The sequence below is a fragment of the Panthera onca genome, chromosome A1, assembly GCF_046562875.1.
Source record: "Panthera onca isolate mPanOnc1 chromosome A1, mPanOnc1 haplotype 2, whole genome shotgun sequence".
NCBI lineage: Eukaryota > Metazoa > Chordata > Mammalia > Carnivora > Felidae > Panthera > Panthera onca.
In genome coordinates, this window is record NC_138339.1 from 98,251,602 (window position 1) to 98,277,090 (window position 25,489).

At 42.6% G+C, this 25,489-nt stretch overlaps 1 protein-coding gene and 1 non-coding gene across 10 annotated transcripts; both read left to right on the plus strand.

Moving 5' to 3' along the window:
- Positions 1–1,387: 1,387 nt before the first annotated feature.
- On the plus strand, positions 1,388–15,013 carry ZBED3 (zinc finger BED-type containing 3). 9 transcript variants are annotated; one of them, XM_060635512.3, is made up of 5 exons: positions 1,396–1,520; positions 4,400–4,585; positions 7,817–7,889; positions 9,398–9,533; positions 10,391–15,013. In XM_060635512.3, exon 5 carries the CDS (start codon positions 10,408–10,410, stop codon positions 11,107–11,109), a length of 702 nt encoding a protein of 233 aa, XP_060491495.1. In that variant the 5' UTR covers positions 1,396–1,520; positions 4,400–4,585; positions 7,817–7,889; positions 9,398–9,533; positions 10,391–10,407; the 3' UTR covers positions 11,110–15,013. The 9 variants fall into 9 exon arrangements, with proteins under 9 accessions (XP_060491492.1, XP_060491491.1, XP_060491495.1 ...); XM_060635516.3 differs by lacking the exon at positions 7,817–7,889 and adding an exon at positions 7,928–7,966; XM_060635514.3 differs by having other exon boundaries at positions 4,448–4,585.
- On the plus strand, positions 7,553–7,690 carry LOC132682627 (small nucleolar RNA SNORA47). The gene has a single exon (XR_009611798.1). It is a non-coding gene; the product is annotated as a small nucleolar RNA SNORA47 (small nucleolar RNA).
- Positions 15,014–25,489: the final 10,476 nt, after the last annotated feature.

Sequence of the window (25,489 nt, forward strand, 5' to 3'; positions counted from 1 at the left end):
TCTCTGTCCCTCCCCAACTCATGCTCTGTCTCTCTCTCTCTGTCAAGAATAAATAAACGTTAAAATTTTTTTTTAATAAATAAAGCCTCTTGTTAAAAGGATTGCCAGATAACAATAAACTTTAAAATTTTGTTTATGAATTAAGCCATGAATAAGAGATGACTTAACCAGATACATTTATACTAGTTACTATTCTTTTAAGCAGACATCCACAGCATTAAGTATCCTTCTGAGAAGAAAAACATTAACCTGATAGTTAATCTTCACATTGCAAATTTATCCCTTTTAAGACATCCAACCAGTCTCTTCTGAAACCATTCTTGGAATGGTAAGGAGAAATTCCATTAATAGGCTTTGAAACTTAGAAAAATGTCTAATTTATAGAAAAAATAAGGTTGAAAAAAAACTACTTGAACCAAAGCATATAAGTGGACTATATTATTGTAACCAAAAATTTCCTGTCCTCCTTTTAAGAGAATTATACAATCTCTGCCCATTGTCATATAACTTGCAAGGTTTCCTTTTGAGAGTGTACTTTCTGGCCCCACTGACAACAGGCTTTGTCATATGACTTGCTTTGGCCAATAAAATGTGAGCAGAACTGAGGTGCACAGAATGTGTTTTAAGTTTTAAGAGCAGCACCTACCAGTGGTGTATAAGAGCTGATTGTAACATTTCCAGAAATTTGGCAAGCCACTTGTTAAACTTGTTAACAGTAGCTTGTTAAAAGTAGCTTGAAATCAGCCATAGTGGGTTTTTACATCACAGGTGAGTATTTACATCATGGAAACAGCAAACACTACAAACTAGGACTCCTCTTCCCTCAAAGTTGATTCCAGCACGTGGTGAGGTGAGTGTGTCCCAAAAAAGTTGATCTTTGAACCTGGAGCCTGGAGTGAATGAAACTAGTGGAATAGAGCCAAAGATACCTGCAGCAGATATAATTTGCTTGAGAAATGAATCTTTGTTATTGTAAATCACTGAGTTGTAGGGGTTGTTACCTCAACATAATCCATGAAAAAGGTGACTGATACCACTAGCTAGCGTTGTTAAGTTTTAGAGCACCAACGAGCCCAACCTTTATCTGTCCAGACCGTGGTTCAGTTGGCAACAACTTGAACCATCAGACTCCTTAAACCTGAAAAGATGCAAACTGCACTCAGACTCAAGATAGGAATCCAGGTCTTGGAAGGTTAATGTAAAAGTATAAAATAAAAATTACATTTTCTAAAAGCACTAAACAATTGTATCATTTTTAAACCTTGGCAACCACAAGTCTGTCACTCGTGGACCTGGATAGTTAAGGAGTGACTCCCCAGTCCTTTCCCCTATAGGCCACACGTTACCACCCCACCCCCACTTTTACCCCCAGAAGCGTGAATTGAACGCTGTGTCTTTAAGGGAGACGCGCGCAGTGGTTTCCGCACAGGACAAAATGTCTGCGAGGATCCTGGAGGCGACCGGGCGATCCCAGACTTCCAGCCCGCCTTCCGCTCCCGCCACGCTTCGGGGGTGATGGGGTGAGTGTGCGCCACCACGCATGCTGTGGCGCTCCCGGAGGCTGGGTCAGGGCGCCGCAGGCCAGGGGTGGGGGGAGGGGACCAGCCACAAGCCTCGGGGCCGCAGGTAAGCCTTCGACCCGCAAACGCCAGTGTCCGCTATTATCACAGACTGGCTGGTGCAGAGGCCGCCGGACGTGCCCTTCCTTCGCGGTGGTCAGGTTGTCCCCGGTGTAAAAGATGCGTGTGGCCCCAAAGTCTGAATAAAGGCACCGATCAGCTTCTTTTAGCACCTCATTTTTGCTCCTCCACAGTATCCCTTCAAAAAAGTTATTTGGGAATATCGAAAATCATCTGCTCTCCTTTTTAGTAAAATTGCCTTTTTTGCAGTCACACTTTTAACAGTGCAAGTGGTTGGGTGCCCTGTAGTGTGCTCTTTCTCTGAGATTATCTTAAGGTCTCAAATTTTGGAGAAGAGAAAACGGAATGCGAGCCAAATGCTCAAACAATCCCTGCCCCCACTTCCATGATACTCAAACAAAAGAATTTTCTGATCCTCTCTGAGTACACAGGAGCAGTTTGCTGTAACTACTGACAGTAGCCAAATGCCCCAAGCTTACCAAGCAAAATTATTTTTCCTTCCATGAAAGAAAAAAATAACCACCATCCGAACTTCTAATTAGCCCAGACTACATGGATAGGGTGTTTAAGAGAAACTGTTGTAGAGCGAGCTTAATAAATTAACATAATTAGGGTAATTATTTTATGCACTTCGCATTAATGTATTATTTGTACACCCTTTTTGGCCAAAAATAGCTTGAGGCAAAGGACAATAAAAAGTATACAACAATGTGTAAAATGGCCAAGAGCCAAAACAAGGAAATTCTCAATTAAAAATTCTTTGTTACAAAGGCCTTCAAAGTAGGACAGCTTTAAATTCTTCTAATTCATATCAAAGTATGCATTTTACAAGACAAAATGGATCAACACTCTTCTTTTCAGGAACATATGTATTAAAGTAATGTAGGCCTGAACTAAAGGTCCACTTCAGGGTAGAAAATTTTCATTTAAAAAAATGCATGAAGAGAGAATACATCAGAGCCTTTTAGCTAATGGTAGAGGTATCTAAGAGTTTGGCTTAAGACATGTAGAGAACATCTCTGACTCTCCATATAATTAGTTGTGGGTCCAGTAAATTTTTTTAAAGTCCATGTGTAACCTTTATCTAATATTTTCACACTTATCCCTTTCTTGCCTGAGCCAAGTATCTACACTTTACTTGGTTTTTAACTTCATCAAAGTCTTCAGCCTGGTGATTCCAGACTAGTTTTTCTAATTGTCTCGATTTGTTTATAAACAGATTAATTCATTAATTAATATTAGTAAACTAATATTTCTACAGAGATGGACAAGTAACAGATGAATGAATTGTGTTTTCCTTGATATTTGGGTCAATTGTCAAGGCTAATTATTTGTTTTAATTATTATGTTCTGCTTTGATTAAAGTTACTGGTGGATGAAGTAAATGAAAATGTTTTTATTGTTTCCACACAAATCTATGTGGATTTTGCATTAGTGTGAATTTCTTACTAAAATCCAGGCTCAACCTACACATACTTGTTTGTAATCCTGCCAGATTAATCCATCTGAAGTGATTGGCCTTGGGTGTGGAAGGACAAATACAGCTATAATTCATTTGTTATTCCCTTTTGAGAACATTGCCTGGTTCTTTGGCCTTTAGCTTGCCTAATATGTTGTCTATGTTCAGGTTTAAGTGTAAAATAAAAAAAATTAGTTTGTTTTATAGGATGATTTTTTAATGTTCCAGTCATGTTTTTTATGTACATACACACATATTTACACAAATTACTCATCCAGGTTTTGATCTCCCTTATTCTCTATACTGGTATTCAGGGGGGTCATACTGAAGAATCTCCATTTTAATCTGATAGGTTTTGAGAAGACTGGAACTTCAGAGAACTGCAAATAAAACTTTAAATGCAGTTTGAAGTAATTCATGTGAATTTATTATCTTCCACAGACTTTAACTTCTTACCATCCCTTCCAAATAGTGGATACTCAAATGAAACTCCCTTTGGGAGAGAGCAGAGGGTGGTACACTACTACTCTCTCCTCTTCCATGAAATAACAAAAATCTGCTTTTCTTTCAGCTTTTTTCCCTCTGAAACCGGACTAAAAAACTTCTACTGTTCATTTCATGCTAGCCACTTTTTTTTTTTAAGTTTACTTATTTATTTAGAGAGAGAATGTGCACATGAGCTGGGAAGGAGCAAATAGAGAGGGAGAGAGAATCCCAAGCAGGCACCATGCTGTCAGCACAGAGCCCAACGTGGGGGTCGAACCCACAAACCAAGAGATGATGACCTGAGCCAAAACCAAGAGTCAGAGGCTGAACCAACTGAGCCACCGAGGTGCCCCTAGCTACTTTCATTTAGCATCAAGAAATTTTATTTTAGGAGCACCTGTCTGGCTCAATTGGTAGAGCACCCGACTCTTGATCTCAGGGTCTTGAGTTCAAGCACCATGTTGGGCATGGAGCCTAGTTAAAAAAAAAAAAAAAAAGAAGAAGAAATTTTATTTTAAAATACCAGCTGGAGGGCACCTGGGTGGCTCAGTCAGTTAAGTGTCTGACTCTTGATTTTGGCCCAGATTATCTCAGGGTTTGTGAGATCGAGCCCCATGTCAGGCTCTGTGCTGACAGCATGGAGCCTGCTTGGGATTCTGTCTCCCTCTCTCTGCCCCTCTCCCACTCATGCTCTTGCTTTCTCTCAAAATAAATAAACTTAAAAAAATAAAATATGAGCTTGGAGGTCTAGTTATAAAACTAAAGAACTTGGTGAGAGTTAGCACTAGTGGCAATGTGTTTTTGGGCCCTGAAGGAGGTGGAAAGGGAAGAGATGCTGAAGCAGGAATCTCTGCATGAACAGTTGTATAGGGCCCCCAAGGCCTACCCTTTCCCCAGCATGGACACCGTGTGATGGAATTCACACTCATGTGTGAACACTGCTCTGACCTTTACCACCTCTATCAGAATTATTGCTGGAAGCATCTCTCCTCACCAGACGGTAAGCTTCTGGAGGGGATGGATTATGTGGGTCTTCCCTTGGCATCCTGGGTAGTAAGCCCTTGCCTGACCCTGAGCAGGTGCACAATGAGCAATTTGAATGAGAATGGATGGAGTGAATGGATGTAAGGAAAATAATCACATTCATTGGCACCTTTCTTATAATTTAAAAACTGTTTAAGCAGAAGAGCACCTAGGTGGTTCAGTCTGTGGAGCGTCCTACTTTGGCTCAAGTCATGATCTCCTGGTTCATGGGTTCGGGGCCCATGTTGGGCTTTGTGCCAACAACGAGGAGCCTGCTTTGGATTCTGTCACCCTCTCTCTCTGTGCCTCCCTCACTCAAAGGTGTATATTCTCTGTCTCTCAAAAATAAACATAAAAACAAAACAAAAAAACCACCTCTGTCTTAAAAAAAAAAAACTAAGGAAAAATTTAGGGAGTTCTTATTTTTCATTTTCTTCATATTAGCTAACCGTAAGTTAATAGGTGTGTGTTTTTGTTGGGTACTTGGTAAGGAAGAAATGCATATCAAAGGGCTCCAGGAAACCAGACCTCCCCATCAATTTTTTTTTCCTCCATCATTTTCTACCTGAGAGGTGAGCAACCTAATTTGCATGCAGGTCAATTTAGGAAATGAAAATAAATTGGGTTGGGGAGGGAAGGTGGATCTGTGATTCTTTGTTTTTTATATTCAAAAACCCTCAAGGGAATTCTTCCAACTTAAACTACCTATTGTAGTGAATAATAGAATGTCAAAGAGAGACATAACACTGCCTTTAGCTACTAAGATCTTAATGTGGGCATGTATGAACAGTAAATGCTGGTAGCTTCTTTTTGCTCATGCCTTGAATTTATATGATATAGCACTGGAGAGTCCAACAGTGAGATCATTTGCATTATTTGATTTCAGCCACCAGTTTAGAGGCAGATAATCTTATCATTTCCCTTGACAGATGGGGAGATTGGGACTTGGTGAGCTGGGCCTAAGAAAAGTAGAGTCAGGTCATTACATTGAATGCAGTGTCCCTTGAGTGCCTGCCTGTGCTAGGGAGATGAGTGAGGTGTGGATCGAGACTCTCCTTCTGCTCAGGCAGGGCACAGCAAACCACCTGATATCGAGCAACCCTCCACACTGGGTTCCTTCCACGGCCAGATGGAAGCACCCTATGCCCCATCGGACTGATCCTCCAGTCTCCATAGTTAAGGTTGCTTAGCCCAGCCTGAGCTCACATACCCAAGGATTGTTTCATTAAATTATTTTGTATTTATGCTGTCACGAGCACTCTGTGAAGGCATGTACACAAGTTCTGTCTTTCCACAATGTCAGCTTTATTTAATCATAAAGCAAGGTTAACATAATTGTAAAGCAGATTCAGAATTCCAAACTCAAAGACCTTTCACTACGTGTTTAACTTGGCGTCGTACGTGACACGCAAAACAAGAAAGATACAGTAAGGGTAAGTTAATGAATGAAATGCGAAGTCAGTCCATGAGCACACAGCTGGGATGAGGCCTTGACCAGTATGGGTCCACTCAGCGCTTCCTGCTTACTGTGTTCAAGCAGTGGAGGATCTCCATCACTTTCAGAGATCAAACGAGCAGAGCCTTCAGTGGCAGTTGCCTGATGCCAGTGGGACATGGAAGGGTCAGCATCTGGAGAATCTGGCAGTTTGCCTCAACAATCTTCCCTTTTTAAACGAGTTTCATCAGTCTAGCCCTTTCAGACTTCTTCTGGGTCTAAAGATTATCGGTTCTCGGTTCTTCCAGGCTCCCTTGGTTTTGCTGGTTATCAGTTCTGGGTGCCCCCAGGCAGTTAACAGTTCTAGCAGTATCTGTTCTCAGCTCATCACCCTTGTCTGCTTTCTTGATTCATTACATCCTTGCCTGACATGAGTGACTCCATCTTGCTCTCTACGTATGTACAGACCCTGCCATATATGTAGTCTACCTAAATGTGTCCACAGATGTGCATGCTTTCTTAGTACCTTTTTCCTCTTTTGTGTTGGATGCTTCCCTTTCTCCTTTCACACTAGCTGCCACACCCTCAACCGTCCCTCAACCAACCGTGTATCTCCTTATTTTTATTCAGATATATATAAAATCTTAATATATCCTACACAGATCTATATATTATTTAATAATAATGACATATTATACATACTTCATCTGACTTTTCTCCCTGTAGAATTCCTCCAGAAATCCCTCTAGGTCATCTAGCAGAGTTCCAATCCATGCTTTGAATGGCTGCACAAAATTCCCTGGTGTGAACACATTATTTACCCAGCTATTCTCTGACAGGTGTTCCCATGTTTCCAGTTTTTTGACATCCCAGATAATACTGTATTAAATATCCTAATACATTACTTTACGTATTAGTACTTTTAGTTCTACAGAATAGATTCCCAGGAGTGGATCCCTGATTGTATTTATTTTTAATTAATAGAAATTGCCAGATTGCTTTCCTAAAAGCCTTCACATCTCCACTAGTAATGTATGAACATATCCTTTTCTTTGCCTCCCTTCTAGCTTTGGCTGACAGACCTCTTCATTTTTGTTAGTGCGACGGATCTGAAACCTTATTGTTACTTTAATAGCACTTCCCTGAATAGAAGTGATGTGTATCTTTTCACATATTTCTTGGCCATCTAATTTTGTTCTTAGGTCATTTGCCTATTCATATTTCTTGCCCATTTTTTATTGGGTTATTTGTCTTTTTCTTGACGGTTTGTTAGAGCTCTTTGTGTATTAGGGTTGTGACTGAAGATGCTAACTAAGGGTTCTCTTCCAAGCCAAGATGGTTGGCTAGGCGGTTTCCCTCCCTCTGCACTGTAGGAAAAGTTGAAACAAGCTGAGGGGTTGTTTAGCAGAACTAGGAAGGCTGTTATGACTTGTGGCCACAGACTGCTGGTCACCGTTTAGATACTTAGTCTGAACAGAAGACTGTATTGAACCAGAGTGTAGCTGTATGCGGAGGACTGAGAAGGTGAGGCAGTTCAGTACTGTGCTGCCTTCCACCGGTTAAGACCTCCGAGAGCGAAGGCCTGCCAAGGCAGAGGATGTCCCTCTGCTGCCCTTGGAGGGGCAGCGCTGTGCTGGCCGACATTTGTAGTGCTGCTTGTCCATGGCTCAGATGAGGCAGTCCACTAAGTCTAAGTCCACTAAGTCTTAATTCTGATTAAGACATCAGAATCAGTGCTTCTCACTCTTGTTTCCACCTTCACTCTTATAACAGATGGCATTCATGTATGTGGCACTCCTCTGGGCATCCCAGATTTTGAAGAAACCCAGAGACATCTTGCAGGGAGGTAAAGCATGACTAATCGTTCACCTCTGGTACTTTTAGGGGCACTTCAGTAATGACCACTCTCAGAGTGTGGCACAGGTAAGACAGTCTACAGCTTATGCATAGTTTTCAACCCCCAGCTCAAGAAAGCATATCAGAATTCAAAGTAATAGTCTTGATATTCTAGAATACCTTTAAATCTCTTTTAATTTATAAAAAAACAAGGATTCATAAAACTATTCTCTCCACTTTTGTTTATGTTTAGCAATAAAACAAGGAACTCTGAAAAGAGAAGATTCCAATGTAGACGAAATGGAATTCTAAAAAAAATTTTTTTTAGGTAAATTTGGGTAACAAAAACAAACTCTAATACTAAAATCTGGTCTGTTGACTACCCATAATGTTATATAACCATAATGTTTACTAAGCGTAAAGAAAATTATCCTTGAAAGTGGTCTGTAACTCCCCTCCTCATCCTATTACTCCCTTTTTGTGGACTTCAGGGATTTAGTAAATCTCTTGGAGAAAGTCTAGCCTTTAATTTTTAAAGATGTTTTATCATAATTGGCCTTCATGAGTAACCATATTCAAATCAATGCCTAATGTATCAGAAAATATGTAAATAGCTATTTCTTTTGTTAGAAGAAGGCTGGTACTTACTTGTCTTTTTTGATGATTCTGGTAAATTCCCTCTTTTTTTAAAAATACGAGCGATATGTTAAAGGTCACGCCTGAGCCTGATTAGACTTGCTTGGTGGGGGAAAAGTGAGCTTTGGAAAACTGTAATGTATCTGTAACAAGAATCTTAGCAATTGAAATAAAAGCTTACGCTAAACACTACTGCTATTATAGCAACTTATTTTTCCAACTTTGCCTTCCATCATTCCCAGTTAACGTTTAACCAAAAAGATTCTGGAACTTTATTACCTCCACTGCTGCTGGCTCAAAGCCTGACAGTATGAATGGGCACTGACTATCTCATGGCGCATCTTGGCCTTGATATTCCCCCTGAAATAAATTCTCAGAAGAGCTCCAAGTCTTCCACGTGTTCTCTTACTATTTTTAAAGTTCCAGAACAAAGTTGTTTAGAATCACACATTTGCTCCTTTGTGAAGCTACTTTCTGAAGAATCAACTTCACCTTTTTTATTCCCCCTTGGTTGGTAGGTTATTGCTATGATAAATTGTTTTAACAGAAAAGACTTTGCAGTGACAGTCATTGGGTTGTGTTTGGATCCTTTTAACAACATACACGTTGGACAGAGCAAGTAGCTCTTACTTTTCTTTATTTTCTTCCTTCATTAAAAGTAGTGATCAAGCCTTTTATCTTTTAAATATATAGAAGGGAACACTGCATTGTGATGAGCAATAAAGAAAACAAATTTTGTTTTGTAACTGGAGCACCTGTGACAGGGTCAGAAAAACATGAACACTCGAACATGGTGCTAGCCAGCATTTCTAGTATCTATGTTTAGGGAGCGGTTTGCTGAATTTCTTTTACTCACTGCCTGTCCTCTGAATTTACTCCTAGCACTGCTGATGGTTCTTCAGAACTCAGGATTCCTGCTCAGTGTGTCCACCTGAGAACTTACATTGGCTGGAAACCATGAGGCAATGACAGGGACCCCCCAAGGCCGAGAGGACATGGCCTAATACCTAATTTAAAGGTAACGATTTAGAAAACTGCTTTGTATTTTTGTTTTCCTAAAGACATACATTTTTAAAACTAAAGTTTTAGTGGTTTTTAGTGCTGCCATTTTCCTCATAAGCACGTTGTTTTTAAATTCACACAACAAAGACTTATTTTGAAAAAAGTTCCCTCATTGAGAGGTTTTTAAAAAGCTGTTCAACTGGCACTTTCACCCCTAAAGTGTAAGAAACACATTTTTCATTCCCAAAGCTTTCTTGTCAGCTCGTTTCTACAGTTTGTTCCCTAACACTAAGAGAAGAAAACAAAACGGAGCCTTGCTCTTGTTCTGAAAAGGCAGTACATTTTTAAGAAGAAAAGGAAAGGGGCGCCTGGGTGGCTCAGTCGGTAAGGCTGTGAGCTCAGCTCAGGTCATGATCTCACAGTTTATGAGTTCGAGCCCATGTGGGGCTCTGTGCTGACAGCTCCGAGCCTGGAGCCTGCTTCGGATTGTGTCTTTCCCCCTCTCAGCCCGTGTCCCGCTCACGCTCTCTCAAAAATAAATAAAAGCATTAAAAAAAATAAAAAGTTAAAACTCATACATACAAGAGCACTTGTTTAGCTGGTTTTTCCACTGAAGAAGCTTGGCTTCCCAGTTTTTAGTGTAACTACCCGCTAGCTGCGGACCCACGTGATTTTGAAGAGCGTTCCTAGTTCAGGGAAGAAGGCCTGGACACGTTGAACATTTTCTGAGGAATAAACAGTTAACACTTTAAAAGCACCCCAGGTACTACCCGAACGGAAGGGGTTTCCTCAGTTGTGAGCGTGTGTGTGCGTGCGTGTGTGTGTGTGTGTGTGGCTGGCGGCTGCCCTTACCTGTTTCTCCCTCGAACGCAGACGCCGCCGCGGAGAGAATGAGGAGTGACGAGCCGACGACGCCCATGGAAGACAGCGGCGCGCCGGACGACGCTACGGCGCAGGGCGGCCCGTGTCCCGGCCTGGCCCCGGCCCCTCCCGGCCGCCTGGGGGCGCCCTACTGCGAGGCCTGGGGCTACTTTCACCTGGCCCCCGCGCGCCCGGGCCACGCGGCGGGCCAGTGGGCCACCTGCCGGCTGTGCGGGGAGCAGGTGAGCCGCGGCCCGGGCTTCCACTCGGGCACCCCGGCGCTGTGGAGGCACCTCAAGAGCGCGCATCGACGGGAGCTGGAGAAGAGCTCCGCCCGCAGCTCGCCGGCCGCCGCCCCGGGCCCGCTGCCGCCGCCGCCGCCTCCTCGCGGGCCCTCGGCCGAGGGCGACTGGGCGCGCCTGCTGGAGCAGATGGGCGCGCTGGCCGTGCGCTGCAGCCTGCGCGAGCGCGAGCTGGCGCGGCGCGAGGCGGCGGTGGAGCAGGGCGAGCGCGCCCTGGAGCTGAGGCGCAGGGCCCTGCAGGAGGAGGAGCGCGCGGCGGCCCAGACGCGGCGGGAGCTGCAGGCCGAGAGGGAGGCGCTGCAGGGGCGGCTGCGGGAAGTGAGCCGCCGCGAAGGCGCCCTGGCCTTGGCCTCTACTCCGCTGCAGACTCCGCTCAAAGAAGAGCCCTTGGGGGAGAGGGACGGCTACATAATTACCAAGGTCCTGTAGGTCTGGGCCGCTTTCCACTCCCAACCCCTCCGGTGCCAGCGCTACTCCAAGAGTGGTCCACGGATCAGCCTCACCTGGGAGCTGAATCTCAGGCCCACCAAGATCTGCAAATGTGGACCCTTGAGAAGCACTTAGGAAACCAGAGCAGAACCAAAAATCACTTAATGCTCTGTGCCCCGCCACGCCTCGGGATGCCTGGGAGCACCAGCTCCAGGGGCCTCCTTTGCTGTTGGGCTTCGGTGCAAGGAGGTGGTTTTCCTGCAACTCCTCTTGGAAGGACAGCTCCGTCCTATATTACCCGGAGTCCTGTAACTTCCATACGTACCAAAGACTGCCACACCACGTGGCTGGACACCCGCCAGGGCAACCCAGGGTGGAGGGAGCACGGAAATGAGGATCGAGCGTTTTATCCAAGGAGAGTTTTATTCGTTTCCTCATGAATAAATCTTTGGCAAGTTGGCTTTGCCAGGCACGAGGTTCTGAAAAGGGGGCCATTTAGCCTCCACAACTGTTCTTTACCCTGTCATCCTAGTGCCTCATCAGAGCAATCTGGGAGAACCCCTGTTTGCTCCCCAGCTTGAAGAGAGCGCACCCCAGCTGTTCCCTTTCCGTTTAAGACCCAGTGGCAGCTGTGGTGCGTTTGTGCCTTACGCTTCCTTACTAGCAAAACATGAGCTCCTCCCTCCTTAGGAAGGGAGCTTGGTTCCCCACAAAACAGTCCTCACTTCTGGGCCACAAGAGAAGACATCTCTCCCATCTGAGGTCACCTTTACTTCTTCCCGTTTGCATCCATTCCTCTTCCACCTTTACTGGACCTTTGCTCCATTACCGTTTCTTCTTTCCTCTCATTCCCTCCCTTCCCCAGACTACTCTGGTTCCTCAGCAACAAGTCTCCCCTTGTACTAAAAAGAAAGATTTGCCCAGCTTGACTGTCCCCAGCTTAACACTACCCAAGAGGGGTCCAGTTATCCTTGCTGCCTGTATTTCCTCCCCATACTTAAGTCCTTTCCTGGAGGTCAGCTTCCCATTCTACACTGGACCCGTAAGCTGAATATAATTTGTTTTCAGCCTTCATCTTGCTAGTAAAATCAACACCCACATATACCCTCCACCTAGACTGAACACTTGTTGACATATTGCCTTATTTTCTCTGCCCTCTATCCCAAACATACATGGCATTTCATCCTGAAGTATTTCAGTCTATATATCCTAATAGCTTCTAATACAGAGTCCTTAATCAAAATTCCCCCTTGTCTCAAAAATGTCTTTTTATCTTTCTTACAAAACAGGGTCCAATCAAGGTTCATACATTACTTTTTGATAACTTTAGTCTCTTTTAGTCTAGAATAGCTCCCTTATTACTTTTTTTTCCATGACACTTTTTTTTTTTTTTTAACGTTTATTTTTGAGACAGAGCATGAACGGGGGAGGGCCAGAGAGAGGGAGACACAGAATCTGAAACAGGCTCCAGGCTCTGAGCTGTCAGCACAGAGCCCAACGCGGGGCTCGAACTCACGGACCGCGAGATCATGACCTGAGCCGAAGTCGGCCGCTTAACCGACTGAGCCACCCAGGTGCCCCTCCATGACACTTTTTGAGAGTCCCAGCCCTCTGGCTTCTAGAATGCCCTTTATTCTGGGTTTGATTGTTTCCTTAACCCAATTTATGCGCTCATTCGTGGCTCACCTGCCTCTGTGCCAGTGACTCCTGACTACCTCCAGCCTCACGTTTTCTTCCCAAGTTCTGCCCTTCATGTCCAATCCCTGCTGTGTGTCTCTATCTCTGTATAGCGTGCCACTGCAGATGGAAAGGGCAAATCTCTTCAGTTCCACATCCCCACCCCTCACCCGATTATAACATTTATGGGGCTCTGAGAAAGTATTAGGTATATACTGCACACTGTACATGTACCATCCGACTCTATTCTCACAGCAGCTCCTTGAGGAGGTAATACTGTGCCCACTTACAGCTAAGGAAACGGAGATAGGGGCTAAGTAGGTTGTAAGTAGTAGCTTTGAGATCCAAATTCAGTCTATACCTCCAGATGCCCTGTTCCTAGCTGCTGCACCATCTCCCTTGCTAGTCACTGTGTGGACACCAGTTTCCTCCCTAACTAATTCCAGGTATACTGGCACCATGTGCCAGAGCTGTGCCAAATGCTTTAGAATAAGTGCATGGGCAGCAACCCCATGACCTAATTATTCTTATGCCCATTTTGTAGAGGAAGAGACAAGCTCAGGGAACTAAGTAATGATGAGGGAGAGTGGGATTTGAATTCATCTCACTGAGGGACACCTGGGTGGCTCAGTTGGTTGAGCATCCTACTCTTGATTTTGGCTCAGGTCATAATCCCAGGGCCGTGGAATCTGTGTTGGGCTCTGCTGAGCATGGAGCCTACTTAAAATTCTCTTTCCCCCTCTGCCCCTCTCCCCCACTCACACTCTCACTCTCTCTAAAAGAAGAAAAGAAAAAAGGTTTGAATTCATCTCACTCAATCCTAGGCCCCTAATGTACTGAGGCTATTTCTATAAAGTGTCACACCTGTCTTCCTTCTGATGCCACCTGCTAAGATCAAGCCTCACTTAGCATTCATCTGGGGTTCATCTTCCCATCCTCGTCTTCCCCAATTGCCCCCTTCCTAACACTCAGCTTGGCCAAAGGAACTGTTCTAAGCCAACGTTGATTATATCACAATTCCTGCTCAAAGCCCCCACCCCCAGCCCCATCACCCATCGTTAAGCTTCAACTTTGTGGCCTGACATTCAAGTGCCCCCACCCTGGTGCCAGTCTTATCTGTCCCTTCCCCTACATGTACTGTATGCTCCAGCCAAACTAGACTCTTTGTTCTTCCTGACGTGTCCTGTTCTTATGGCCTTCCCTCCACTTAAAATGCCCCCTCAAACTCTGAGTATGAAAAATCCCACCCATTACAAAGACCATGCTCAAATTTGACTGCCTGCATGTAGCTTTCCTTGATTTCTAATTTAGAGACGATTCTTTACTTCTCTGGGTTCATGGCATTTTGTATGTAAATGTCCATTATTGGGCTGTTTGGTTTGAATCCAATCAATTGTACTAGTATGTCATTATCAGGAATGTTTTTCTTAAAACATTTTTTTTTTTCATTACACAAGTAATGCAAATGCAATGCCCCAATCTAGGAAGAAATCAGAAAACAACAATCCCCCAGGGAGCCTGGGTGGCTCAGTCAGTTAAGCCTCTGACTCCAGCTCAGGTCATGATCTCACAGTCCGTGGGTTTGAGCCCCTCATCAGGCTCTGTGCTGACAGCTCAGAGCCTTGGAGCCCGCTTCAGATTCTGTGTCTCCCTCTCTCTCTCTGCCCCTTCCTAGCTCACACCCTTTCTCTCTCTCCTTCAAAAATAAACATTAAAAAAAAATTAAAAAAACAAAACAATCCCCCAAAGTCTTGTCATCTTAGTAAAACTTCTGTAAACTTTGTAATGTATTTTATTCTTTTGTATTTCATAATTTTTACATTATTCTAATAATAGTATGTTATTTCTATTAAGTATTGAAATTTAACTTCTTCACGTGGATTTGAAAGTTGGGCTATACTATAGGAATTTGAATTTTTAGAAGGGAAAAAAAGCTTCTACCAATGTTACTCTTCTATTCCACCAACTGTTAGAACCGTTAATACCAGCAAAGACTCAGTTTTAGAATTTTAACTGCCTCCTCAAGAAAGATGACTAATGGGAGCACCAGTAGCCTCTGTTTAGGGGACGGGGGAACAATATCAGGGGCCTGATTAACTTAGTGCTGGTTGTGGGAGAGATTTTACTTTCTCTTTTATATACTTCTGCCTTGTTGTACTTTTTTTATACCAAGCATGAATTACTTTTATAATCAAAAATAAAATAATTCACATTTCTCAAATGAGAACTCCTGACCATCAGCTTTCTACTTCCTTAGTTAAAATAAACAAAACCTCCAATACAAGGACTGATGTAATCCCCACTTCTAGAAAAGCCTAGAAAGAAATGCAGCCCTTGTCTGGTCTACCATTTGACAGAGGGGGGAAAAAGAAGCCCCAGGGTGGCTTGCTCTCAATCAGAAGACTGCAGCTATGGTGGTTCACCTGACTCCAACCTCAATAGATACTGTGCCTCTTTGGCCTTGAGGACTTACGCTGGCTTGTCCAGCAAAGCATGAGGGCTGTCAGGACTCATAAGCCTGCATTGGCCTCTCTGCCTGTGACACAGTCGGCTCACAGAGTTATCACTGGCAATGGGTGATAGGGACACACCTTGCCTATATTGGCCGGGCTTCCCTGACTTAAGTGCCTGGGCTTACTAAGAGCGTCATCCAGGTGCTGCCTTTGAGAGCAATGCACACAGTGGCGAGGTGGGTGGCTGGAATGGGGGTACACAATGCCCTGAACCCAACTCCTGAAGGCCTGCCGTGATGTAAAGTGATCAGTCACTTCTTTCAGTTAAAATCTGTCAGGGAGGAGGGGGAGGCAAAACAAAGTACTAACAGCCAAGGCTGAAACAGCTAGGGCCCTTTACACATCTAAGCTGTCATCCTGGGAGCTGCAGAAGGGGAGAAAGCTTGGCTTGGTTTGAGCTGAGTTTCTATTTTAAATGACTGTCCATGTCTTTAACGTCTTGGAAGGAATTCATAAAGACTGGGCTTTGGTTTTGCTGCCACTAATCAGGGAACTATATATCTAAATGTTTTGAACTTCTTACTTTTCCACAACCTGAATCTGTTTATTTGTCTGAAAAATGGATGAGGTCATCATTCAAGTCCTCTTTGGCTGCTAATATGGTATGATCCCATGAAATAGTTAAACATCAATTGTCCTTTAAGTCAATGAGTTGTTCTATTTAACTGGATTTTCTTGTTAATTGCAAATTTAGAAATAAATGTTGAAAGTGACATGCCTATTAGTAAAAAATAATACTAGTGGATCCAACTTCTTCCATAGTACTGAGGTACTAACTCTATCACTCACTCCCTAGAACTGAAAATGTATACAGCAGTAATGAGTACACTCTCTCGTACCCACTCTTTTTGTCCTCATGACACCCTGCAGGTAGGGCAGGTTTAGCTGCCCATATTTTACAAACGAGATCACATACTCCAACAAGGTGACGTGGTCTTTCACCTGGTCACTTCACCTTGTTGAAGGGTGTGGCCTCATACCACAGTTTGGAGGTTGGAGCTCAATCCACGGATCCCGGCCATACCTGGGGCTAGAGCTGCACCTCCTTCCAGGCCTCCCTTCTGCTCCACCTCTTCACCAGTACTATCCTGGCCAGAGCACCTACGGACACTTGGGTTGATGCTGGCTCCTCTCCACCCACAAGCTCTTGGGCTGATGCTAAGCCAGGCCTTAAGGAAGTGGGGTTGGCCTTTGCGTTAATTTCTTACTGCAGCTGTAACAAATTACCACAAACATAGTGGCTAAAAACAACTCAAGTTTATTACAATTGTAGGTCAGAAGTCTGAGATGGAACTCAATGTCGGCAGGGCTGTGTTCCTCTCTAGAGGCCTTGGGTGAGAATGCCACCTTTTCCAGCTTCTGGCCCCTTCTACCTTCCTTGGCTTCTGGCCCCTTCTTCAAGGTCAGCAAGGGCCAATCTTTCTCAGATTGCATCACTCTATTACCCTCTTCCATATTTACTGGACTCTCTCCTTATCTTACTGTCAGTTGGTTAACAACCTAATTCTTTCTGCAACTTTAATTCTTCCCTGCCAGGTAACATATTGATAGTTTCCAGGGATTAGGACATAAACATTTGCTGGGGGGCAAGGGTGGGGGTCTATTATCTGCCTACCACAGCATTATCCTGCCTGGCTCAGGTTTGAGGGTACGTGAGAAAGGCAGAGCTTGAAGGGGGGCCCCTATTCTCCAGAAATCAATACTTTAGTGGGGGTCCTAACCTTCCCCGCCTTGTAAATCTGCCTCATGCAGGTGCAGGGAGTACTCACAAACTTTTCTGAGACAGATACCTGAAAGGTGGGTGTGAAGGATGCCTTGGGGGTTAATCAGAGGCCTCCATAATGTCAAGAGCTAAATATTTAAATATCTGAGCACTAATTAGGATCTTGCTGACTAGGAAGGCCAGGCGGTGATATGTGAAGAGCTGATCAAGCCTTTGGAGTCAGATACGAATTAAAATTTAAGCTTCAAAAAAAAAAAAAAAAAAAAAAAAGAGAAAGAGAACTCAAATATTACAATGGAGAAAAATATTGAAATACTTTTAAAAAATCTCAGTTCCCAACCAGGGTATGTTAGGTGTCACTTTGGCAACCACCTTAACCTCTCTGAAACCCAGCTTCCTCATCAGTAGAATGGAGATAATACATACCTTACAGAGTTATTATAATGACTAAGTAAGATGTTATTCAGGCAAATTCTGATACAGAGTTTAAACTCAGTAACTATGCCTTCTTTCTCTTTCTCTTACTTACATGAATGGGAGTGCAAAACCAATCCAAAGGATCTCAGAAAGAGCAGGTTCCCTCAGATGATTCCTGAGAGCAGCTGCTCACAGGCCACAAAAGTTGGCCAAGTCATTTTCCTTCACGACAGAACTCCTTTTCTATCAAGACATAAGTTCCATACCTGTTATCGCAAATGAGATAATCCAGTCAAAATTCTATATGACTTGTGACTATAAAGTAGTCTGACAATCTTATAAGTGAATATACCAAAATCTATCCATCTAAGTGCTTTTCCCTTCAAAGTAGTCACTTTGAAAGACTAAATAGTTTTGGAGCATCTGGGTGTGGCTTCAGTCGGTTAAGCATCTGACTCAATTTTGGCTCAGGTCATGATCTCACAGTTTGCAGGTTCGAGCCCTGCAATAGGTTCTGTGCTGATGGTGTGGTGCCTGTTTGGGATTCTCTCCCTCTCTCTCTCTTTCAAAATTTCATTTAAAATATGAAAAAAAATCAGATTAAAAAAAAAGGAAAGACTAAACAGTTATTCCAAAAATGTTTCCATGCTTAAAACATCTCTGGAACTCCTCTTTTAGAGTTGCTCTCAGAGTCTCTGACACATTCTTTAAAACATCATTAAGTTGGCAAATACTCATCTTTCCAGGAAAATTTTGATTTTTGAAAAAAGCTGCCAGTCATTCAGAGCCCAGGCTGATAAATACAGTAGATGGTTAACCAGATTAACATTTCAGGCTAATAAAGTGTGATTATAATAAAGCAATCATTATTTTTGTGTGGTTCATAAATTGGTCTTGATAGTGTTATATATTAAGGTTAAATAAAGGTAGCTTGGCCATAGTAGACATTAAAGCTCACTTTAGTGGGTTTATGATGTGAATTAATTCAGATAGCACTGGGAGTCATTACATATTTAAAAAGTATTAAATGCTTCTTTTCATGAAAATCTTAATTATGACATTCTCTGAAATCTGATTTCATAGTATTAAAATAAAGGCTTTAAGGAAAAGCATTAAGTGCTAATGAAAGCTTTATTATTTCGGTATATATTCTCCTGGGCCTTTGGTCAAGATAAGTAATGATCAGATGAATGAGTTGGAAACCTTCCTGGCCTCTGAAGTCTACTAGTAATTGGAAGCTAAGTAACACACTGTCACTAGCTTGAATACATTTAATAATATTCCACCAACTTCTCCCTGTCTTTTGCTTTCTGGACAATGAAATACCATGGCATCTTAACGCAGATGAAAAAAGGTAGCAGGCAGAAGACAATGTATGCCTCCATTCACATTAACCTCCTCCCCAGGGTGTCTGCTTCTCATCTTCCAGGGACTTTCTGATTTACATGTTCTCCATCAACTCCAATTTCCAATGACCTGATTCATGGTTTTAATTTTGTTTTGTTTTTTGGTACTTCAATGATCTATCGTTCAGACTAAGAGCCACAATACCCAATGTCTGAGTAAGCAGAGTCACTATCACTCTCAGGTAACCAGAGGAGATACATAATTGAATGAAGGGCGGCAGCCTCAGTAAGGTTTTACTGTTGTCTATATATCCAAAACCCTCAAAAACATGAATACAAATTTTTTGAAGGCAGAGATGATAAGATTCCCCTAAAAAGGTCCTGTTTAGAGACAGATCTGAAAACATTTGAAAAACACAAATTGCTCCCCTCCCACCCCAAGAACTTTTGCAAAAACTCTGAAATGAACAGAAACTGTTTTGTTTAACGCTCAGGAACTATCAAGGGCTTCATATGACCAGTTGGCCTTTACATTCTACAAATACCATCTAAAAATAAACATAAGCTCCAAGACGACAGTCTTGTCCCATTTACTACTGTATCCCGCGTGCCTAGAATAGTGCCTGGCCTGTACTAAGTGCCCCAAGGCTATCTGCTGAATGAATATGTGCTGTTGAAAGATTTTACTGTCTGAAATCTAGTTCCTCTTTCAGTTCTCCCTATAGTTCTCCTGCTTCTAGAGTGTACTGAACACCAGGGTGGGCCTGCTAGATGTCCCTGTCACCTTTTCCAGAAGCTTCATTCCCAAAGTCATGCAGAATCCACCCCTTCTTGGAGGATGACCTCAAATGGTCACATACAATACCTTCTACCCTTTCTCACTGTCTATCATCTACTAGTCTCCTGCTCATTCTGCAGTACTCGTTAAGAAATCCAGCTCCTGGGGGCGCCTGGGTGGCTCAGTCGGGAAAGCGTCCAACTTTTGCTCAGGTCATAATTTCACAGTTTGTGAGCCTGAGCCCCGCGTCGGGCTCTGTGCTGACAGATTGGAGCCTGGAGCCTGCTTCGGATTCTGTGTCTCCCCCTCTCTCTGCCCCTCCCATGCTCATGCTCTGTCTCTGTCTCTCAATAATAAATGTTTAAAAAAATTTAAAAAAGAGAAAAGAAATCCAGCTCCTGTAATCAAGACAGTATGGTACTGGCACAAAAACAGACACTTAGATCAATAGAACAGAATAGAGAACCCAGAAATGGACTCATAAATGTATGGCCAACTAATCTTTGACAAAGCAGGAAAGAATATCCAATGGGATAAAGACAGTCTCTTCAGCAAGTGGTGCTGGGAAAACTGGACAGCAACATGCAGAAAAATGAGCCTGGACCACTTTCTTACACCATACACAAAAATAAACTCAAAATAGATGAAAGATCTAAATATAAGACAGGAAGCCATCAAAATCCTAGAGGAGAGAGCAGGCAAAAACCTCTTTGATCTTGGCTGCAGCAACATCTTACTCAACACGTCTCTAGAGGCAAGGGAAAACAAAAGCAAAAATGAACAACTGGGACCTCATCAAAATAAAAAGCTCTGCACAGCAAAGGAAACAATCAGCAAAACTAAAAGGCAACCGAAGGAATGGGAGAAGATATTTGCAAACAATGTATCAGATAAAGGGTTAGTATTCAAAATCTACGAAGAACTTACCAAACTCAACACCCAAAAAACAAATCATCCAGTGAAGAAATGGGCAAAAGACATGAATAGACACTTAGACACTTCTTCAAAGAAGACATCCAGATGGCCAACCAACACATGAAAAAATGCTCCACACCACTCATCATCAGGAAAATACAAATCAAAACCACAATGAGATACCACCTTACACCTGTCAGAACAGCTAACATTAACAACTCAGGCAACAACAGATGTTGGCGAGGATGCGGAGAAAGAGGATCTCTTTTGCATTGTTGGTGGGAATGCAAACTGGTGCAGCCACTCTGGAAAACAGTATGGAGGGTCCTCAAAAAATTAAAAATAGAACTACTCTATGACCCAGCAGTTGAACTAAAGGTATTTATCCAAGGGATACAGGTGTGCTATTTCAAAGGGACATATGCACCCCAATGTTTATAGCAGCACTATCAACAATAGCCAAAGTATGGAAAGAGCCCAAATGTCTATCGATGGATGAACGGATAAAGAAGATGTGGTATATATATACACTGGAGTATTACTCGGCAATCAAAAAGAATGAAATCTTGCCATTTGCAACTACGTGGATGGAACTGGAGGGTATTACGCTAAGTGAAATTAGAGAAAGACAAGTATCATATGACTTCACTCATAGGAGGACTTTAAGAGACAAAACAGATGAACATAAGGAAGAGAAGCAAAAATAATATAACAACAGGGAGGGGGACAAAACATATGAGACTCTTAAATATGGAGAACAAACAGAGGGTTACTAGAGGGGTTGTGGGAGGGGGGATGGGCTAAATGGGTAAGGGGCATTAAGGAATTTACTCCTGAAATCATTGTTGCACTATATGCTAACTAACTTGGATGTAAATTAAAGAAATACATTAAATAATTAAAAAAAGAAAGAAAGAATTCCAGCTCCTGAGTCAGCCTTCTTATCCACACCTATCTATCATCACCTCAAGGAGTGAAGATGACCCATCCATTTATTTGCCTCACTGCTCTCACTTCAATAACCACCATACCCACTGCAGAATGCTACTCCTAAAACTGTACCCTTGCTATGGGTAGCAGGGCATAACAACACAAAAAATTGCTAATATTTGAGGACTTCTTATGTACTGTACATAATAACGTACATATTATGTATGTACAGTATTATGTACTGTTCAATATGACATAGGCCTTATCTCAACTTCCCAGTGACTCCATGAAGACTAATTAAAGTATACAGGCTTAAATAAACTTTTAAACATCACTCAGCTCAGGAGTGGTTGAGCTGTAATGTGAATCCAGGTCAGTCAGACTCGTAAGCCGGTGCTCTTAATAGTCCACTGGGATGAAAAGAATAAAGATTTAAACCCAAGCTCTACCACTCTGCCACACAGACTTTTTAGAGGTGCCTGGGTGGCTCAGTCAGTTAGGTGTCCGACTTCGGCTGAGGTCATAATCTCTCAGTCTGTGGGTTCAAGCCCTACATCAGGTTCTGTGCTGATAGCTTGGAGCCTGGAGCCTGCTTCAGATTCTGTGTCTTCCTCTCTCTCTCTGCCCCTCCCCTGCTCATGCTAAGAACAGATAAATATTAAAAAAATATTTTTTAAATAAATAAAACATAGAAAATAAAATAAAGTCTCCAAATCTCAGTTTTCTAACTCATAAAATAGTGGCAGGAATTAAGAAGATAATATATATTAAGTGCTTAGCACAGTATTTGACATAGCACAAATGTGTGTTCCATTCATCCTACCACAAATGCTCACTGAACACCTCCTAAACATCCAATGCTGTGATAAGTACTGAAGATACAGCAGAGAATAAGACCAAAAAGGTCCCTGCCTTCACAGGTCTGCACAGCTCAATAAATACCAAATAGAGGGGGAAAAGCCCTCACAGAGGTCTGTCAGCCTCCACTCTGCCCCTCTTCAGTCAGTCATAGCTATTTTGCTATAAAGCGATACAATCAGAATTAGATTCTCTGCTTAAAATCCTCCAGGAATTCCTCACTGATGAAGAGACAAAAAATCCAAATTTCTTAACACAATATTTGAGAATGGCTGTAGGTATGTGGTTCAGTTCCCCTCCCCACTGGCTCCTCTTTTGTTTTGTTTTTTTTTTTTTAATTTGTTTTTTCTTAATGTTTATTTATTTTTGAAAGAGAGAATGTAAGCGGGGAAGGGGCAGAGAGAGAGAGACAAAATCTGAAGCAGGCTCCAGGCTCTGAGCTGTCAGTACAGAGCCCAAAGTGGGGCTCGAAGTCAAGAACTGTGAGATCATGACGTGAGCTGGTATCAGAGGCTTAATTGACTCAGCCATCCAGGTGCCCCTCCCACTGACTCCTCTTAAAGAGGTAAAACCTTTCTCCATATGAAATCTATCTGGAAGTTTGAATTGTAAACCAGTCAATGTAGGCCAGTTCTGGTAACAACACAAGAACAAGAGTCACCAGTTTGGCACCTCAACCTCTTCCCACCCCCATCACCCATTCTGTCTCTGTCTCTGTCTCTGTCTCTCTCTCTCTCTCACACACACACACACACACACACACACACACACACACACACCTGCAGTTCTGTAAGGCAGTGTCAATGTCACAGATTCTGTCAAACCATCTGAAAACCAAGCTTTCAATCCATATTTTTCCAATTGTAGGACACAGGCCATCAGTGGATTATACAATCAATTTAGTGGCTGGAATCAGTGACTTGGAAAACAAAATAAAGAGTCCATTATGTGAACTAACAGCTAAGTACTGGTGTATAAAACTTGCTATAAATGCATACACAAGACACATACTGAGCTGTCATATAAACTGTATTTCTTAACATGGACCATGGTCAAAATGGTTTGAAACCCATTACCTCATACCCTCTATGTAGCCTCAGTTCCTTCCATGTTTCCTCAGTCACACAAAACCCATCTGTATCAAGCCGCTTGCAGTTCCCCAAACCCACCTTGCTCTTTCACTGTTTGCCTTTAAGTATACAAGCCAGGCTGGGTACTAGGAATACAAAACTGTGAGAAAAACCCAGGCCTTGCCTACATGACATGTAAGAATCTAGAGAGACAAATGCTATACTAATCACATTAATATATGTGAACTGAAATAGTCTAAATGAAACAAAGATTTTCAAGAACATTTATCAAAGGCAATCCAGTCTACTGGACAAGGGAGGCATCCCTGAAGAAAATCAATTAGCAGAGATCTAAATGTCAGAGTTAACTACAAGGGTATAGGAAGAACATTCCAGACATACCAGAATAAAAGTGGCCTTAGGGTAAGAGAAGGTGTGGCATGTTTGAGAACTGAAAAAAAGGTTCCTGCTCTGACAGGGACCAGAAAAGCTGGCAGTGGCTAGACCAGGTAGAATGTTATGGGCTAGGATTTTGTTTTCTGTCCTCAAGAGTAATGGAAAGCCACAGGAGGATTTAAATAGGAAATGATGAAAGAGGGGTTGTGAAGACACTGTCCGTGCCTGCTGCATAGAAGATGGACTGGAGGGAGGACAAAGTGACTACAAGCCGACCAGCTGGGAAGCTAGTAGAATAGTCCATGTGGAGGTTCCTCAAAAAAATTAAAAATAGACCTACCCTATGACCCAGCAGTAGCACTGCTAGGAATTTATCCAAGGGATACAGGAGTACTGATGCATAGGGGCACTTGTACCCCAACGTTCATAGCAGCACTCTCAACAATAGCCAAATTATGGAAAGAGCCTAAATGTCCATCAACTGATGAATGGATAAAGAAATTGTGGTTTATATACACAATGGAATACTACGTGGCAATGAGAAAGAATGAAATATGGCCCTTTGTAGCAACATGGGTGGAACTGGAGAGTGTGATGCTAAGTGAAATAAGCCATACAGAGAAAGACAGATACCGTATGGTTTCACTCTTATGTGGATCATGAGAAACTTAACAGAAACCCATGGGGGAGGGGAAGGAAAAAAAAAAAAGACGTTAGAGTGGGAGAGAGAGCCAAAGCATAAGAGACTCTTGAAAACTGGGAACACTGAGGGTTGATGGGGGGTGGGAGGGAGGGGAGGGTAGGTGATGGGCATTGAAGAGGGCATCTTTTGGGATGAGCACTGGGTATTGTATGGAAACCAATTTGGCAATAAATTTCATATATTAAAAAAAAAAAGAGATGAACAAGAAAATAAATTTTACAATACTATTAAAAAAAAAAAGAAAACGTACCAAATTAAGAAATAATCTTTAAAAGAAATTTTTTTTTACATTTATTTATTTTTGAGAGACAGAGCACAAGTGGGGTGGGGGCAGAGCGGAAGACACAGAATCCAAAGGAGGCTCCAGGCTCTGAGCTGGCAGCACAGAGCCCGATGCAGGCCCTAAACTCACTAACCATGAGATCATGACCTGAGCCAAAGTCAGACGCTTAGCCGACTGAGCCACCTAGGCACCCCTAAGAAATAATCTTTAACATGAAAAGTTGGAAGGTGTTTGATTTTGGCGAGCCATTAATTTTCATTAAGTTCAGAACAGAATAAAAATGAAACATCACAAGTAAAAACTTTTAAAAGCAGGGAGAAAAGTCTGTTATGAGGAAAAACTGCTACCTAGCTATTTAATTCTACAGAATAATTTATTTTACTCTAATGTTGACGGTTTCTTCTCTTCTCAAATTTCACCAGCTTCTCATGTTCTGGCAAAAAGAATCCAGCAACTTGTAGCTCCACTTAAAATAAACCTTTGGGTAGCCTAGGTGGCTCAGTTGGTTGAGCATCCAACTTTGGCTCAGGTCATGATCTCAGGGTTTATGAGTTCTAGCCCCGCATCAGGCTCTGTGCTGACAGTGCACAGAGGCCAGAGGCTGCTTCGGATTCTGTGTTTCATTCTCTCTTCCCCTCCCCCACTCGTACTCTGTCTCTCTCTGTCTCTCAAAAATAAATAAATGTAAAAAAAATTTTTTTCAATAAAATAAAAAAATAAACCCTTAAAGGCTACCATAATTAATTTACACTGTGTGAATATAATTTAAAA

What these genes read in the sequence shown, in the direction of transcription:
- ZBED3 (XM_060635509.3), top strand. Translation starts at nt 10,408, where the DNA reads ATGAGGAGTGACGAGCCGACGACGCCCATGGAAGACAGCGGCGCGCCG.